The sequence below is a fragment of the Lycium barbarum genome, chromosome 3 (assembly GCF_019175385.1).
Source record: "Lycium barbarum isolate Lr01 chromosome 3, ASM1917538v2, whole genome shotgun sequence".
Taxonomy (NCBI): Eukaryota; Viridiplantae; Streptophyta; class Magnoliopsida; order Solanales; family Solanaceae; genus Lycium; species Lycium barbarum.
The window spans coordinates 122510208-122526041 of NC_083339.1; the positions used below are offsets into that span (position 1 = coordinate 122510208).

The 15834-nt window shown below is 35.2% G+C and overlaps 2 protein-coding genes across 4 annotated transcripts; one reads left to right on the plus strand and one right to left on the minus strand.

The window, feature by feature from the left end:
* Nucleotides 1-5878: 5878 nt before the first annotated feature.
* Nucleotides 5879-9293, minus strand: LOC132631243 (uncharacterized). Its single transcript, XM_060346844.1, has 2 exons — nucleotides 8913-9293; nucleotides 5879-8388 (listed from the first exon to the last, which is right to left on the minus strand). Exon 2 carries the CDS (start codon nucleotides 7673-7675, stop codon nucleotides 5879-5881), a length of 1797 nt encoding a protein of 598 aa, XP_060202827.1. The 5' UTR covers nucleotides 7676-8388; nucleotides 8913-9293.
* Nucleotides 9294-9296: 3 nt separating this feature from the next.
* Nucleotides 9297-15823, plus strand: LOC132632160 (serine/arginine-rich splicing factor SR34A). 3 transcript variants are annotated; one of them, XM_060348001.1, is made up of 14 exons: nucleotides 9306-9443; nucleotides 11002-11460; nucleotides 11605-11723; nucleotides 12464-12529; nucleotides 12678-12752; nucleotides 12857-12971; nucleotides 13087-13133; nucleotides 13214-13271; nucleotides 14093-14142; nucleotides 14463-14519; nucleotides 14801-14886; nucleotides 14971-15045; nucleotides 15163-15259; nucleotides 15418-15823. In XM_060348001.1, exons 3-14 carry the CDS (start codon nucleotides 11637-11639, stop codon nucleotides 15436-15438), a joined length of 834 nt encoding a protein of 277 aa, XP_060203984.1. In that variant the 5' UTR covers nucleotides 9306-9443; nucleotides 11002-11460; nucleotides 11605-11636; the 3' UTR covers nucleotides 15439-15823. The 3 variants fall into 3 exon arrangements, with proteins under 3 accessions (XP_060203983.1, XP_060203985.1, XP_060203984.1); XM_060348000.1 differs by lacking the exon at nucleotides 11002-11460 and having other exon boundaries at nucleotides 9297-9443; XM_060348002.1 differs by lacking the exon at nucleotides 11002-11460 and having other exon boundaries at nucleotides 9297-9443; nucleotides 14974-15045.
* Nucleotides 15824-15834: the final 11 nt, after the last annotated feature.

Consider the following 15834-nt stretch of genomic DNA (forward strand, 5'->3'; position numbering starts at 1 on the left):
AGATCTAAGCCATGGTCTTAAGAGATGTTTAATTGTGCATAAGAGATTATTGTATGTGCATAAGAGATTATTGTATGTGCATAAAAGATTAAGATTGCAAGTTGATAGATAGCACGAGTGATAGACCAATAAAATAATCCCGCTTATTATTTCACGAGAGATTAAGAGGTGTTATGATATAAGTTGAGCTTGAATTAAGAAATAATAAAGTTTATAAAATGCTATCACTAAATATAACGCTAGAGATCTAAGCCATGGTCTTAAGAGATGTTTAATTGTGCATAAGAGATTATTGTATGTGCATAAGAGATTGTTGTATGTGCATAAAAGATTAAGATTGCAAGTTGATAGATAGCACGAGTGATAGACCAATAAAATAATCCCGCTTATTATTTCACGAGAGATTAAGAGGTGTTATGATATAAGTTGAGCTTGAATTAAGAAATAATAAAGTTTATAAAATGCTATCACTAAATATAACGCTAGAGATCTAAGCCATGGTCTTAAGAGATGTTTAATTGTGCATAAGAGATTATTGTATGTGCATAAGAGATTATTGTATGTGCATAAAAGATTAAGATTGCAAGTTGATAGTTAGGAGGAGTGATGGCCCAATAAAATAATCCCGCTTATTATTTCACAAGAGATTAAGAAGTGTTATGATATGAGTTGAGCTTGAATTAAGAAATAATAAAGTTTATAAAATGCTATCACTAAATATAATGCGTGAGATCTAAGCCATGGTCTTAAGAGATTATTGTATGTACATAAGAGATTAAGATTGCAAGTTGATAGTTAGGACAAGTGATGGCCCAATAAAATAATCCCGCTTATTATTTTGTGAGAGATTAAGAAGTGTTATGATATAAGTTGAGCTTGAATTAAGAAATAATAAAGTTTATAAAATGCTATCACTAAATATAACACGAGAGATCGAAGCCATGGTCTTAAGAGATGTTTAATTGTGCAGAAGAGATTATTATATGTGCATAAGAGATTATTGTATGTGCATAAGAGATTAAGATTTCAAGTTGATAGTTAGTGTTATACCCCATTTTAACCGGGGTTAGAGCGGATTACAACATATTGGAGATTCCTAAATTGCTTTGTTTTAAGAAGTCTCCACCTAATTGATTTTTACGGTGAATTAGGACACCTAATTTATTAACTAAGGTAAAACTAATTAAACCTCCGTTAATAGCCTGCTTAACCAATGTGATTCTAGGTAAGGGTTCTACATTATCCTTAAGGGAAGGGGTTAGGCATCCTTTAGAATCCGTTAACTTACGGTTATCCGGCCAAACTTAAGTTAATTAATTAAAGCTAAAGATGCAAATGTAGGGTTTAAATTTTAAGAAAAACGGCTAAGAGATATGGTTAAAATTTCTAAAGGAGAATGTAATAATATTGTTTAAAAAATAAGATTTACAGAAAATAATGACTTGCGTAAAATATGATTTTAAATGCTATTTAAAATAATGCTTATGTTATTAAGATTTAAACATTTGTATATGATAATGCTATATATAAAATAAGGCTTGTGATTACTTGTATATAAAAAGAGGAAGCTTTAAAATGTGATTAAAATAAAGCTTATAAGTGTTGCTATTGCTTCAAATGAAAGTGTAATAATCCTATTCAAAAATAAGATTTGTGAGATATGATAATATGCATATAAGCAAAAGAAAAAATGCGAATTTATGCCGTGTTTTTGATAAATATTTAAAACGACCAAATGAGGAGGTACTAATTGACTTTGTATTTTTTAGAATAAACAAAATTATGTTTTATTAACTACATTCGACTAAAAGTATGCATAATTTGGATAACCTTAAAAGATGTTTACAAAATATTCTTTAGTTCTTTTCTTAAGATAACTACCCATTCCTAAACTAAACCTACTAATTCATCAGGTTTTATCTATACTAAAAAAGGGTTAGTCAAATAATACAAATTAATGTGCGCAAAAATAAAATGAAAGGGGCAATATTATCAAATGGGCCAGCCCACTTTTGAGGGACTGCTGCTGCTGCTGCTGTTGGGCTTCGGCCCAGCAGAAATTTCACAAACTGCTACGGATGGGGCTGGACACGGAGGAGATTTTGTTGGGCTTTTAGCCCAACACTGAATGTGGAAGAAGGAAGAGTCCCTCGGTCCCGTATGCGATGGCCATGCATAAAAATGAGAGAAAAGGAATCAGTATATAATAAAGGACTAAAGCATAAGGAAAGGAACTACGCTCATAAATTGAATTAGCACATAACACAACAGTAGGATAATTAGAGAGAATATTCAAACCCAAATAAGACAATGATAAAGAAACGACAGAAACCCATGTGGTTTATTTCATATCGCTGAATAGTTTAGACCTAGATACCAAACAAAATCGTAGCAGCTGTTTAGGAAAAGACAACTTAAGACAAGTAGTGTCTAAGCAAGAAATGTAGCAGCAATAGGCTACCCAAAGCAATAGCTACTGCTTCAAGAATCACCAAACAATGCACTAACGGGGCCTCAACTTGCAACTCAAAGATAGTAACAACTGGCCAAACGCATGGTGGTGAAGTAATTTCAGACAAGCGTAGATGTAAAACACCACACAAACATAAAGGTTCGTGCAAAATCCCAGGATTCCAAACAGAGGCAAAGACACAGCTGAAACTAATGATACCTTCCTACCAGTCCTCCGATACACTTTCATACATGAATGTAATCAACAGTTAAACTTGACAATTGCTCAACTCTTAATAAACTAAACGGACTGATGTGATACCCTTTACAAAGGGCTGGTTATGTTTTGTTTTTTTTTTTGTTTTTTTTTTAAAAGAATGCTTGCATAGAGGAGATCATACCAAGGACCATTTTGGTTATATCATATTTAGCATATTCACGGAATGCTCTAGCTAACAAACACCCATATCTAACTTGAAGCAGGTTTATCATATTAGCTCATAATCAAATCTGAGCATCTTTACCCAAATATCATAATAAACAACCTTAAAGACATCCGACCTAATCTAAATGACTCAGATTTTGCCTTTTAATTAGTACTTTAAACATACAGTATCACGCTATAGTTTGACATATCACTGATCATTTTTTAGCTGACAAACTTCCAGTTCGAACTTAAATTAGGCCGAGATGTGGCGTATCTCGTAAAATCAACTAGTCCATTAGCAAGCAGCCCTTACGCTAGATACATGATGGCTCACAGTTTTTCCACAATCACAAATACAAACTACACTCCACAATTTAAACACAAACTTGAAAACGAGTGAACTAAGCAATCCTGGACAGGTTTAAATTGAATCAAACCACACTGAGAATGTAAAACTGTTTAAACACACGACAGAAAATCTCAAAGCAAGGTTGAAACTAAATTGGAAAATAACATAACACTAATCTGATGATTGAGTCGAGCAATGAATCAAACATGTTGGAAGGCAAGTTAATATCGAATATACTAGCAAGCTGGGCATGATACATGGTTAGATACAACTAATTTAATCTAAATATACTAATCTAATAAAATAGCATGCCAGACTTTATGCATTGTGTCAAGCCCTTTCATATATGTGGGGTTCCCTCGACAAGCTTAACAGATACGATTAACAGGTCACCCAATCTAAACCAATGTATGATTAATCCAGTGATATTCCAGCAGATGCAAACTCAAAGCACGAGGTTAATCTAGACTTTCATATAAAGCCAATATGATCCCAAAAAAAGGGCTAAACTAAACAGGATCAAACATGCTTTATAACACTAACATAACTACAGACGGGATGACACACAACTAAACAGGCGAATCACCTAGACAATTCAGGGCACTCAAACAAACGCTAAAATAAATCGAAGGTAGGAAATTTACCTGCTTCGGGTGCAACGAAGTGAGGCGCGGGGTTTCGATATCTACCTCGAATGCTTCAAATCTACCTAGAAAACACTATGAATTCTGAATTTGCACATCCACGAATACAAAACGATGCCAAGGGCAAAAACACAGAACACAAAAATGGTGTGGTTTTCAACTCGATGTCAAACAAATACTGCTAAAGAACTAATATTTTCTATGGGGGATTGCTGGAACAGTTAAAGGGCTTATGTTTTCCAGAAAAAAAAAATGGCAATTCAAGAACTTTTCTTTTAAGGAATTTCTGCGGCTAACAACTCTTTCTTTTATGGGATTTTCGTCAATCAAAAAGAAGACCACTTTTCATTCTAGGAACGATTATTTATAGCTAGATTTTTTAGGATTTGGGGCTAGGGTTTTCGTGTTGAGGAAGAGAGAGAGGAGCGGGGGGACAGGAGAAAGTGGAAGGGACAGAGGAGCGTGGGGGACAGGGCATGGTGGAGAGGGGATGACGATGACGATGAAAGAGAGGAGTGGATCGGGTGAGCGGCGGAGGGGGGGGGGGGAAAGAAATGAAGGGAAAACCTAGGGTTTCCCTTATCTTGAAACGGGAATGGGCTGGACCCGGTCCTTTGTGGACTGGGTCAATTTCTTTTGGACTGGGTATTAAATAAATGGGCTAGTGCAATAAAACATGGACTGGTCTAAAAATTGAGATCAAAATATGGGCTGATCAAAAATGTTTATGAGTTGATTGGGCCACTACATTTAAACAAAAGACCAATTTAAATTACTTAATATAAAATGTGATACTAATACTCGGATAATAAATTATATGCCGTCATAATAGCAGTGCAATAATATTTGAAATTCAACAGTAAGTAAATGCTGTTATCTAATTATGCGAAGATAAATGCGATGCGTGTGCGTAAGATGGTAAAAAGTGCTGAAATGATAATTATGATAATACTAGTAATAATAATAATAGTAACAAAATAATAATAATAATAATAATAATAATAATAATAATAATGGTAGTAATGACGGTAGTAAAAGATAATGACAGGATAATGAAATGCCAGTATTAATAAAGCTAATTATAGTAAAAATGCAAATAATTATTTTTTAAAGTTGCCAAAATATTAGAAGTGAAAAATAGGTATTTTGGAGAAAAGGTGGTACAAAATTGGGTGTCAACAGTTAGGATGAGTGATGGCCCAATAAAATAATCCCGCTCATTATTTCACGAAAGATTAAGAAGTGTTGTGATATAAGTTGAGCTTGAATTAAGAAATAATAAAGTTTATAAAATGCGATCACTAAATATAACACGAGAGATATAAGCCATGGTCTTAAGAGATGTTTAATTGTGCATAAGAGATTATTGTATGTGCATAAGAGATTAGGATTGTAAGTAGATAGTTAGGACGAGTGATAGCCCAATAAAATAATCCCGCTTATTATTTCACGAGAGATTAAGAAGTGTTATGATATAAGTTGAGCTTGAATTAAGAAATAATAAAGTTTATAAAATGCTATCACTAAATATAACGCGAGAGCTATAAGCCATGGTCTTAAGAGATGTTTAATTGTGCATAAGAGATTATTGTATGTGCATAAGAGATTAAGATTGCAAGTTGATAGTTAGGACGAGTGATAGCCCAATAAAATAATCCCGCTTATTATTTCACGAGAGATTAAGAAGTGTTATGATATAAGTTGAGCTTGAATTAAGAAATAATAAATTTTATAAAATGCTATCACTAAATATAATGCGAGAGATATAAGCCATGGTCTTAAGAGATATTTAATTGTGCATAAGAGATTAAACAGTAAACTGCAAGAGATCTAAGTTGAGAATAAGAGATAAAACAGTAAACTGCAAGTAAACTAGTAAACCACAAAAGAGATAGAATCCTTATAGCATAAGAGACAAGTAAACCACAAAAGAGATAGAATCCTTATAACATAAGAGACAAGTAAACCACAAAAGAGAGCAGTCTTCAGATTAAAATGTATCATCAGTTATCTTCTAGGGCACTTTGTCTTATAGTGACCCGTTTGCCTGCATATTGAACAACTTTTTTGTTGCTTCTTCCTCTTTGGATTCTCGCCAACTGAAGGAGCACGATTCTGTCTCTTGCAACCTATAGGCATTTTTATGGAAGGATGATGAACCACTCTTTGTTCCTCTGATTGTCTCATCCATGTTTTTGGATAAGGAACAGGATAAATTGTTCTATCCCGAGATTTTTTCCACGTATCATTCAGGTACTTAGAATCACACAGTTTATATATCTCCTCCCATATGTCTTGGCCTGGGGTTAGTTTCAAAACTGCTATCGCGTGCTCACATAGGAGTTTATCCATTTGAAAAACCTTGTAAGTACATGTTTTATGCTCCAGATTACCCAAACAATCTATATCACCACGTACATGAAACTCATGTTCGTTTAAACGGGTAGGAGCTAGCAAACAAGAGGCAACATAGTGATCCCGAACCAACCCCTCAGCTTTAGGGGTTAAGAAATGAATGTTATTTTGAGCTCTGCCGCTGCATTCAACGTACCACTTGGTCATATTATCTTGGATAGCTTTGAGTACAGAAACAATAGGCCAACTTCTTTGAACCTTTAAAACTGCGTTGAGTGATTCTGAAATATTTGTTGTCATCAAATTGTATCTATTTCCAGGAAAATAGGCTCTCGCCCATTTCTCAAACCCAATATCATTTTCAAGATACCAACCAGCTTCCACACTTGATTTCATTATTGCATCAAAATAAACAGAAAACTCATCCAATGTGTATGTTTTTGCAGCTTCTTGAAAATTATAAAGAATGTCACAATCACCATACTTGGACCGCAAATTCATAGTAATATGATACATGCAAAATCCGTGATGTGCAAGCTTGTACACATCAGTAACAACATTCTTTATGCTTACATGTTTGTCTGATAAAATGCACAAATCATCACTATCAGGAATACATTCAGCAAGCTTCGTGAAAAAATACGTCCATGAGTTATCATTCTCCGAGTCAACAATAGCAAATGCAATTGGAAAAATATGATGATTACCATCCTGTGCACATGCTGAGATAAGTACACCACCATATCTTCCAGTCGAGAATGTCCTATCTACAGAAATTACTTTCCTCATATGAGAAAATCCTTCTATAGTTGTTCCATAAGCAAGAAAGCAATATTTGAAGTTGTTATCCTCATCTAACTTTAAGTCTGGCCTCGAACCCGAATTTGTTTGCTCCAATATATGCAAGTACCCCGGTAACAATGAATAACCTTCTTCAGGGGTACCACTTATGATAGCTAGGGCTTTTTGTCTTGCTTTCCAAGCTTTCCAGTAACTTACTTCACATCCAATTTCATTATATACTAAAGTTTTTCTCTCTTTTGGTATTGGCCCGTGTCCTGATGTATCAAAATTTTTGCGCATCATGTTTGCAATCAAGTCAGATGTAGCTTGTTTATGGTATTTTGGCGCACTTTTGATACCACAATTATGTTCACCACAATACCTTTTGACAACAAAGCGCGTCGAATTTGCCAACTTTATAACACGTACGCACCAAGTGCACTTTTCAACAATGCATTTTACAAAAACCAACTTAGGATTAGACTTCTTTGTCTTCATTTGAAACTTAGCAGTAAGAGCAATTTTTCTTAACTTCCTCAAAACTGTCTTTTTGTCTGCAAATATTTGCCTAAAATGAAGGTCAGAAAGATCACTAAATTTACCTTCGTTGCGACACTCGTCGTTCGGCATGGTTGTAAAGTTTTCATCCCAAGCCACATCTGCCATAGGATAGCCCCCTTCCGTATACACTGTTTCATCATCAACAACTTGATAATCGGAGGTCACATTCTGCTCCAATTAACGTTCGGCAAACTTATCAATTGGTTGTTCTTCTTCCACAAAAATAGGACTATAATGCTCTTGGATCGCATTCTGCTCCAATTGACGTTCGACAAACTTATCAATTGGTTGTTCTTCTTCTTCCACAAAAATTGGACTATAATGCTCTTGAATAACATTCTACTCTAAGTGAAGTTCAACAAACTTATCAACTGGTTGTTCTTCTTCCACAAATATAGGACTATAATGCTCTTGGATCACGTTACACCCATTACTTCCCACAAGAACATGTATTTCACCACTTTCACAACTTACTGCACTTGTCTTTTCTATTCTCTTCCCATCCTCAAGTAAACACACTTTCAGTGTGGGCCTAGCACCTCGTTCATCAACAATAATAAAATAGGATTTTAAGTCAAAATCATCCTCTAATGGAACATATGGTGTCTCTTGCCAAGTTTTATCCAAAATCATAGGCTTATAACTCAAACTAATGTTGCCCGAATCACATGTTATCTTGCATCGTTGACATAATACTTCTACCAACTCATTATAACATATTCTTTGACAATAATTAATCACCCTAAAATATTTTTCCTCCTTGAGTTCAAGCTCAATGTAAATAATCAGATTTGCCATTGTTACTTATAGATGATCACCTGCAAAACAAAAATAAAAATAAAAAATTAATTAATACCAATATCTTGCATCTTAAAAAAAACTCTTAGTGTTGATATAAATCTTTTGCTTAAGTCATTAGATCTCTTTTCTTGTTCATCTTCAACTTCAACACCCAAATCTCTTGTGTTTTGACCTTAGATCTCCTACGTTATTACACAAATCTTTTGCTTCAATAATCAAATCTCTTATCTTGTTTATCTACTACTAAAATACACATATCTCCTCTGCTTCTACTAATATCTCCTATGTTTAAATACACAAATCTCCTACATCAACTATCAAATCTCTTTTCTGGTGTATCTTCTACTTCTATGGTTCCTCCATTTTTTGAATTTCACCCCCAAAATAAACACAAAAATAAACTTCAAAGAATACATCACTTAGCCAGAAATCTATCAATTCAAAACAAGAATCTTTTGCAAAATATCTATTTTTTTGACACCATGAGTTTGAGAAGCTTGATATAATCACAAAACAAAATTTGAAAGAATATAATACTTACCCAGAAATCTATCAAACTAAAACAAGAATTTTTTGCAAGGCACTATTTTTCACACCATCTTGCTTGAGAAGCTTGATCAGATGGAGGGAAAAGAACCAGCTGGTTTCAAATATGTGCTCGTTTTTTCTATATTTGTTTCAACAATCTTTTAATTGCAATAAGGCCCTTCTATTTTGCAAGGGAATCACAAATGCTAGTTGGCAATTTCTTTTGAATATGTAGGTCCCACAAGGATCATAAACTTTTTTTTTTTTTGTAGAGTTCCACAAAGCAAAAAGACCATTTTGTAAGGGGTCAACTAACCACTTGACCCATTTTTTAGACAGGAAACTGATATAACGAACAGGGAACATGTGTAAGTAAACCAAACCTGAGGGGTTAAAAGAAACTAAAGTAAAAGTCCTGTTCGCTTTATAAGCAGAAAAGCCCTAAAATTAGGAAGCATCTAGAAGAAGAGTGCAGCACCAGGAGAGAGAACCCGATAAGAAGCTGATCGCCAATTTCATCATCAAACCATAATTGAGATTCCAGGTAATATCTAAGATTCTTCTTCATCGCCCTGTTTTTACGTTTAAGGTACATTCGTTAATTTACCATTCCCTGAAAATGATAACCGGGGAAAGAAACCCTAGTTATACATCTATCAAAAAGTTCATCGAATACAGCACTTTCTGTATTTGCTGGATACCTTGTGTTGCGAATTGATCGTTTTCTGTTTGTACAAGAATGGTTCATATTTTTATTCGGGTATTCCCAGGGTTTGTTTTGGTTTGGGTGATATTTCTCAGCGAAATTATCGGCTTTTGCTAGAAAAGCCCTAAATTTTGTTGATCCTACTTACTTGTAGTGATGTTTCTTTTATTACATAACAGTATTTTTTTTTTTTAATCATAAGTGGAGTTCTTGCTTCAAAGAACATTGTTTCCCTTCAGAGAACTGCAATCATAACATCAGACTTGCTCGGAAGAGTGAGACCGGCAGGTGATTATTGGAATATTGGAATTGTAAGATGTCATAAACAGAAAAATTATACTTGTGTAATAAGAAAATACTTGAACATCACGGGTAGGGGTGTAAAATGGGTGGGGTGGGCATGTCAAAATGGGCTGAGTTAATAAATGGGCGGTTCAAGTTACCTGGGCCCTCCCAAAGTTTCTTGGGCTGAAACGGGCTAAAAACCGGGTTGTAACCCAACCCCTTCAATTCTTACTAAGTTTAAAGATCTTTGTTTGTTTTCTCATATAATTTGTAGTACCTAAAAAAATCTTTTTTTCCGTATATTATGACTATATGTAACATATCAAATAAAAAATGTCTTTTAATATTTTTTATAAAAAGTTTCTCATGGGTCAATCTCGGCCCAGTTTTTAAATGGCTGAATTAAGCGGTCGAAATGGGCTGAGTTAATCATATAAGCGGGTCATGATTTTATGGGCTGATTTTGCCACCCCTAGGAATTCACGGGTGTGCTTGGTATGGCAGCAAACATTTTATTCAATAAATGGTTTTCTCAATGAAATCATTCTCCGCTGTTTGGTTAACTTGAATGATAGAAAATCTCCACCAAAAGGGTGGAAATAATGGAAGTCATTTTCCTTTATGAATATTCCGTATCATATCCCATATCACTTGCTTCAGCCAATATGTAAAGGTTGTTGTCAACTTGAATTTTTAAAAAGATTTCACCAGAACACTATCCCTCATCTTTTATGATTGCCATATATACCTATTTTTACATCCAACCAAATATTGAAAAATGTTTTAGACAATGATTTGCCAAAGTAAATCCTTTTTCACTGAAAATATTCTGCATCGTATTCTATTCTCATCTTTGCAGTCGTCTCCTCAGTTCAAGCAATGTTTTACTGACATTTAGTGACTTAGAAGTCTGGTCCTTATCTTAGGGTTCAGGGAAATGACATCAGTTGCACTAAACTGGTTTTGTGTTAACTAAATGGAAAAGGAATATATTGCATGTCTTGTAGGATGATTTCTCAGTGCTCTTAAAAAACAAACTGAGAAAGGGTAAAATGCATAAAGTATATCACGATCTCACCTCATCTTATGACAAATGCTTTCTTTATGATAGATTTCAAGCGCTTGGAACAAAAATGAGCTTTGGAATCATACATAGGGATGTATTTGGGGAGTGGGACAAGTCAGGGTGGAGTATTTGGGTTTTGTGTATAGTTGAAGGTTCTTCCTCACTCAGAAGAGCTATCATCTGCAAAATATATTGAGTGGATGAGGAGATCAAAATTAATTCAAATAGTTTTTTGCTTTGGAGCATCTTGGAGCATATGAGCAATGGAGCTTGTGGAACATAGCTTAACTTGGGGATTGCTCTCTTGGTTTAATTTTTCTGTTTGAATCTATTATTTTGGAGCATCACGGAGCATTTGAGCAATGGAACTTTTGGACATAGCTTAACTTGGGGATTGCTCTCTTGGTTTAATTTTTCTGTTTGAATCTATTATTTTGGAGCATCACGGAGCATTTGAGCAATGGAGCTTGTGGAGCACAGCTCAATTGGAGGATTGCTCTCTTGGTTTGCTTCATAATTTTCTGCTTGAATCTGTTATTGTCAAGTCAAAATCAGAATGATAGAAATTTATCCATTCTAATTGTTTAGTTATATCTCATCAGCTTTAAGTGGAATCTCAAAAAGTTTATAAGTTTCATCTACCTGCAGTCTTGCAGTGAATTATCCCTTCATTGCCGAGAATGAGTGGCCGTTTTTCACGCTCAATCTACGTTGGCAACCTTCCAGCAGATATAAAGGAATGGGAAGTTGAAGACCTATTCTACAAGGTCTGTCGCTTTTACTTATTTAAACACTCATAGTTGCAAAGGCTTACTTTTCTTTTGGAAAATTTAGTCATCAATTGTACTTAACTCATAGGGCTCTGGGTTCAACCTTCGATGCATAAGCTATACTTGTAATTAACAAAAAACAATGGCTTTGCTTGAGATTATACTGCAGATGAATGCATTCTAGTTCCTTCGATGCATAAGTAATACTTCTTTTAACAAAAAAATGGCCTTGCTTGAGATTATATTGCAGATGTATGCATTCTAGCACCTAGTTATGCTCTTACTCTTAATTTCATTACAATGTCATCTTTATACATGGATAATTTTTTTCATTTGCCCCTTGTTTGCAAAATTTTGGAACTAGAAAGCCCAAATGTAGCCTCTTAAGAGAATCTGTCGCAGTACTAGTACCAATATTAATTTATGGTTGAAAACAAAGCGTGATGGTGAAGGAGGCTTCTTCTTTGCTATCCTGCACTGCATCCTCCGTCTTTTTTATTTTTCCTGTCTTAGGTTCATGCTTTCTTCCCTACTTGCTACTATAGGCTATAGACACTAAGTAGTCAATACCACCAGTATACTGGTTGCCCAATAGAGAGTTAACAGTTGGGAGACATCAATTTGTAAGCGTTCAGTCTTGTCCTGAAATATAGGCTGGTTTAGCATATGGTCTTTGCTAACAGTGTATCTTAAACTTATACGCTTACTGATTTTTTGATTCCTCTCCTTTTTTGCAGTATGGTCGTATATTGGATATTGAGTTGAAGATTCCACCTCGTCCTCCTTGCTATTGTTTTGTGGAGGTATGTTTGTTTAGCATATTGACATATATACGGTCTTCTGTAGTTTGAAATTTGACCACCTGTTGCCAATTACTACTTTTTTTTTTTGGGTGGTTGTGAGTTACTTATTTTTTTATTTTGTTTATCTGGTTGTCAATTACTTCTTTAGTTTGAAAGTTCTCGAGATGCAGAAGATGCCATCAGGGGTAGAGATGGCTACAATTTTGATGGTTGTCGGCTGAGGGTAAGAACAATTCGTACTTGATTCTCTCATATTCATAGATACAGAGACCTATTTAGGGAATATGAGCTTCCGTGTGGTTGACTTTTTTAGATGCATGATAATAGGTTGAGCTTGCTCATGGAGGAAGAGGGCCATCATCTTCAAGTGATCGCCGAGGCAGCTACGGAACCAGTGGTGGAGGAGCGCGTTATGGCGTTTCTCGACATTCTGATTACCGAGGTTCCGCTATAATTTATTTGGATGTCTCATGAAGATCCCTGTCTTGATTGCTGTAGATTAATTGTCCTTGATCATATAGATGTCTCTTAACCTTTTCCTTTTCATGCATATACAGTTATTATTCGAGGTCTTCCATCTTCCGCTTCCTGGCAAGATTTGAAGGTAAGTGAAATGGGCAAGATATTTGTTTATGATGGTCCGTATCTGTAGCAATTGCAGTAACCTGCTAGAAAATGTGTCAGGATCATATGCGGAAAGCTGGGGATGTGTGCTTTGCTGAAGTTTCTCGTGACAGTGAAGGTATGAATAGACCTATCTCACAGGATCCTTTTACTTGTGGATTTTACAAAATGCTCAAGAATCCTAGAATCGTGGTGAAAACTGCATGAGCGACTCTGATTTCCAAGGTAAGAAAGATTAGAAAATTTGCTAAGAATTTAAGTGAAACTAAAGCGCGGTTTTTTGTCAAGGAGGAAAGACAACTTAACTACACATGCAATGTAAGGAAAAGCTGCTACAGAGAAACTAGAATTGATTAGGTGAACAAGAGAATAGGAAAACTTCAATTGAGTACAAGGCGTAAAAATCGCACTATTCAAGTTTAGAAACCATATTAAGTTTCTAATTCAAATGCATATCAGCTGTAAAGTTCTTCAGATTAGTGTATTGTTTTCTTAATGTTAAATTCCCTATTTATCTATTCCTAATTACTATGTTATTCATTCATAAAATGTTTCCTTAATGATTAATATATCACTTTGCCAACAATATTAGTTTTTACCTCTTTGAGATAGTGCTGGGTTATGAGGCGTAAAACTTAGCCCCTTGGGGTTTGTAGCGAAGTGCTGAGACTGTGCGGCTGAGGATATGCTTCAATGCACTTACCTCTGGGCCTTTATTAGGCCTTAAGCAAACAAAACTGGACTGCAAAATATAAAATGCAAATGTTAGGCCTTAAGCAAACAAAACTGGACTGCAAAATATAAAATGCAAATGTTGTATTTTTATTTTTTGAAAGAGAGTAGAATATTCAGGAAAATTGCTTTTTGGTGACATTTGTGTTTTGTTCTTGTGTGAACTGTTTTATTGTATGTGGCTCTAAATTTTCTTATCCATATCAGGAACCTTTGGCTTGGTTGATTACACAAATTATGAAGACATGAAGTATGCTGTAAGTTTCTTATCTGCCTCACTACCTAATTGTTTATATACACTTCTTGACGCTGCTATCTACTTTTATTACTGAGGATTCCACCCTACTTCCAGTGTTAAATTTCCCAAACTTTTTAAGTTCTTTGGTTCATTAATCTGTTGGAAGGATGGTTATTTGCCGGTTCTTAACAATTTTCCTCTGTCAGGAATTCTTGTGTTTTGTTAGTTTTCAGTATTCAGCCACAAGTGTTTAAATCTGTAACTGGCTTGATAGTGGTTATTTGTTATTTCTTTGTGCCCCTTTGGAAAAGGTGGTTGAAATGTTTTCTTCTCGTTCAGATAAGAAAACTTGATGATACTGAGTTCAGGAATCCTTGGACAAGAACCTACATCCGGGTATTTGCTTATCCTTGTTTTCTTTATGCTTCAATTTATTTTGGTTTTCCTCCTTCAACCACTTTTTTGAAAAATTCAATGCTTAATCTCTCAACATACTTAAGGGGTATGGTGATGATTTCCTAATTTAATGGGTGGCTTTTAATATTGGTTTTATGGGGTTCTTTATGATACAATTATCCAGTGAACGTGTATGCTTGAGTTAGTAGTAGCAGGGGTTTTCGTTTCTAAAATGTATGTTTACGTTGATGCTCACTTTCATTTTTTGTCTCTTCATCTAGGTAAGAGAATACAAGGGTAGTCCTTCAAGAAGTCGTAGCAGGAGCAGGAGCAGAAGCAGAAGCAGAACTCCAAGGAGGAGTAGGAGGTATATCAAGTTGTAGATAATAAATGAGCTCGTTTATGTACATTCCTTTTTCTTTTGATGTCTTACCGGGAGTTTATTCTGCAGCAGATCACCTGCCCGTTCAGTTTCGAGATCACCACCGCCAAAGTCTAGATCTGCATCTCCAGTTAAGTCGACCAGGTATATGACATTGCATTATTACTTGAATGTTTATTTTTTTCATAGGTACTAATAAAGCCTTTTGTTTTCTATTTTCAATTTAGCCTTTTAACACGTGAGCTCATACTCTGCATTCAGGTCCAGGTCAAGGTCAGTGTCCAGATCAATGTCAAGGTCGAGGTCTAGGTCTAGGTCTAGGTCACCATCAAGGTCCCGATCGGCATCACCACGGCAGGTTAAGCAATGTTTTTGTATTTAATGTTTGAGTTTGCATCTGGGAGATAGCTTTTTTCTTCTTCTTGTTGCAGGTGGTCCTGACCAACATTCTGGATGCTTCATATTATCCATGCGTTTAGACCTTTCTAATGTTTGCATGTTGTGGTCTTATTTCAGGCACGATCAAACAGTGGCTGATGCAAGATTTGTTTAGTGGTGTTCTCCTCTTGAAAGGAGAAATTGGAACTATGTACTTATTTTGATTAGGAATCTGCTATGGACTAGAGCTGTATTAAAGGCTGGAACCTTTGGAGGTCTGTCCTAGTAATGTGTTTTCTTATCTGAGAGCTATGCAGTATCCTGTTCTGTCGGCTGTCAGTAGTGTGTGGTTTATTAAACATGTAGGATTTACTTCTGCAAGTGATTTTGCTGCTTAATGGTTCTGATTATTAAACATTGGCTTGTTGAGTCAGTTAATTACCTTTGTTGACGATTTGATGCTGCATCAGATCGTCTCTTTTAACAGATGGTATTGGTTGAAGCTTTTGATATTCGTTGCCAAAATACTTCGCCATAAAAACTACATAGATTCTC

Bases quoted from the DNA above. Each gene is read 5' to 3' on its own strand.
- LOC132631243 (XM_060346844.1), bottom strand. From the start codon at position 7,675: ATGGCAGATGTGGCTTGGGATGAAAACTTTACAACCATGCCGAACGAC.
- LOC132632160 (XM_060348000.1), top strand. From the start codon at position 11,637: ATGAGTGGCCGTTTTTCACGCTCAATCTACGTTGGCAACCTTCCAGCA. The intron at 12,972-13,086 runs GTTCCGCTATAA...ATGCATATACAG, and splicing joins TCGACATTCTGATTACCGAG to TTATTATTCGAGGTCTTCCA. The intron at 15,260-15,417 runs GTTAAGCAATGT...GTCTTATTTCAG, and splicing joins GATCGGCATCACCACGGCAG to GCACGATCAAACAGTGGCTG.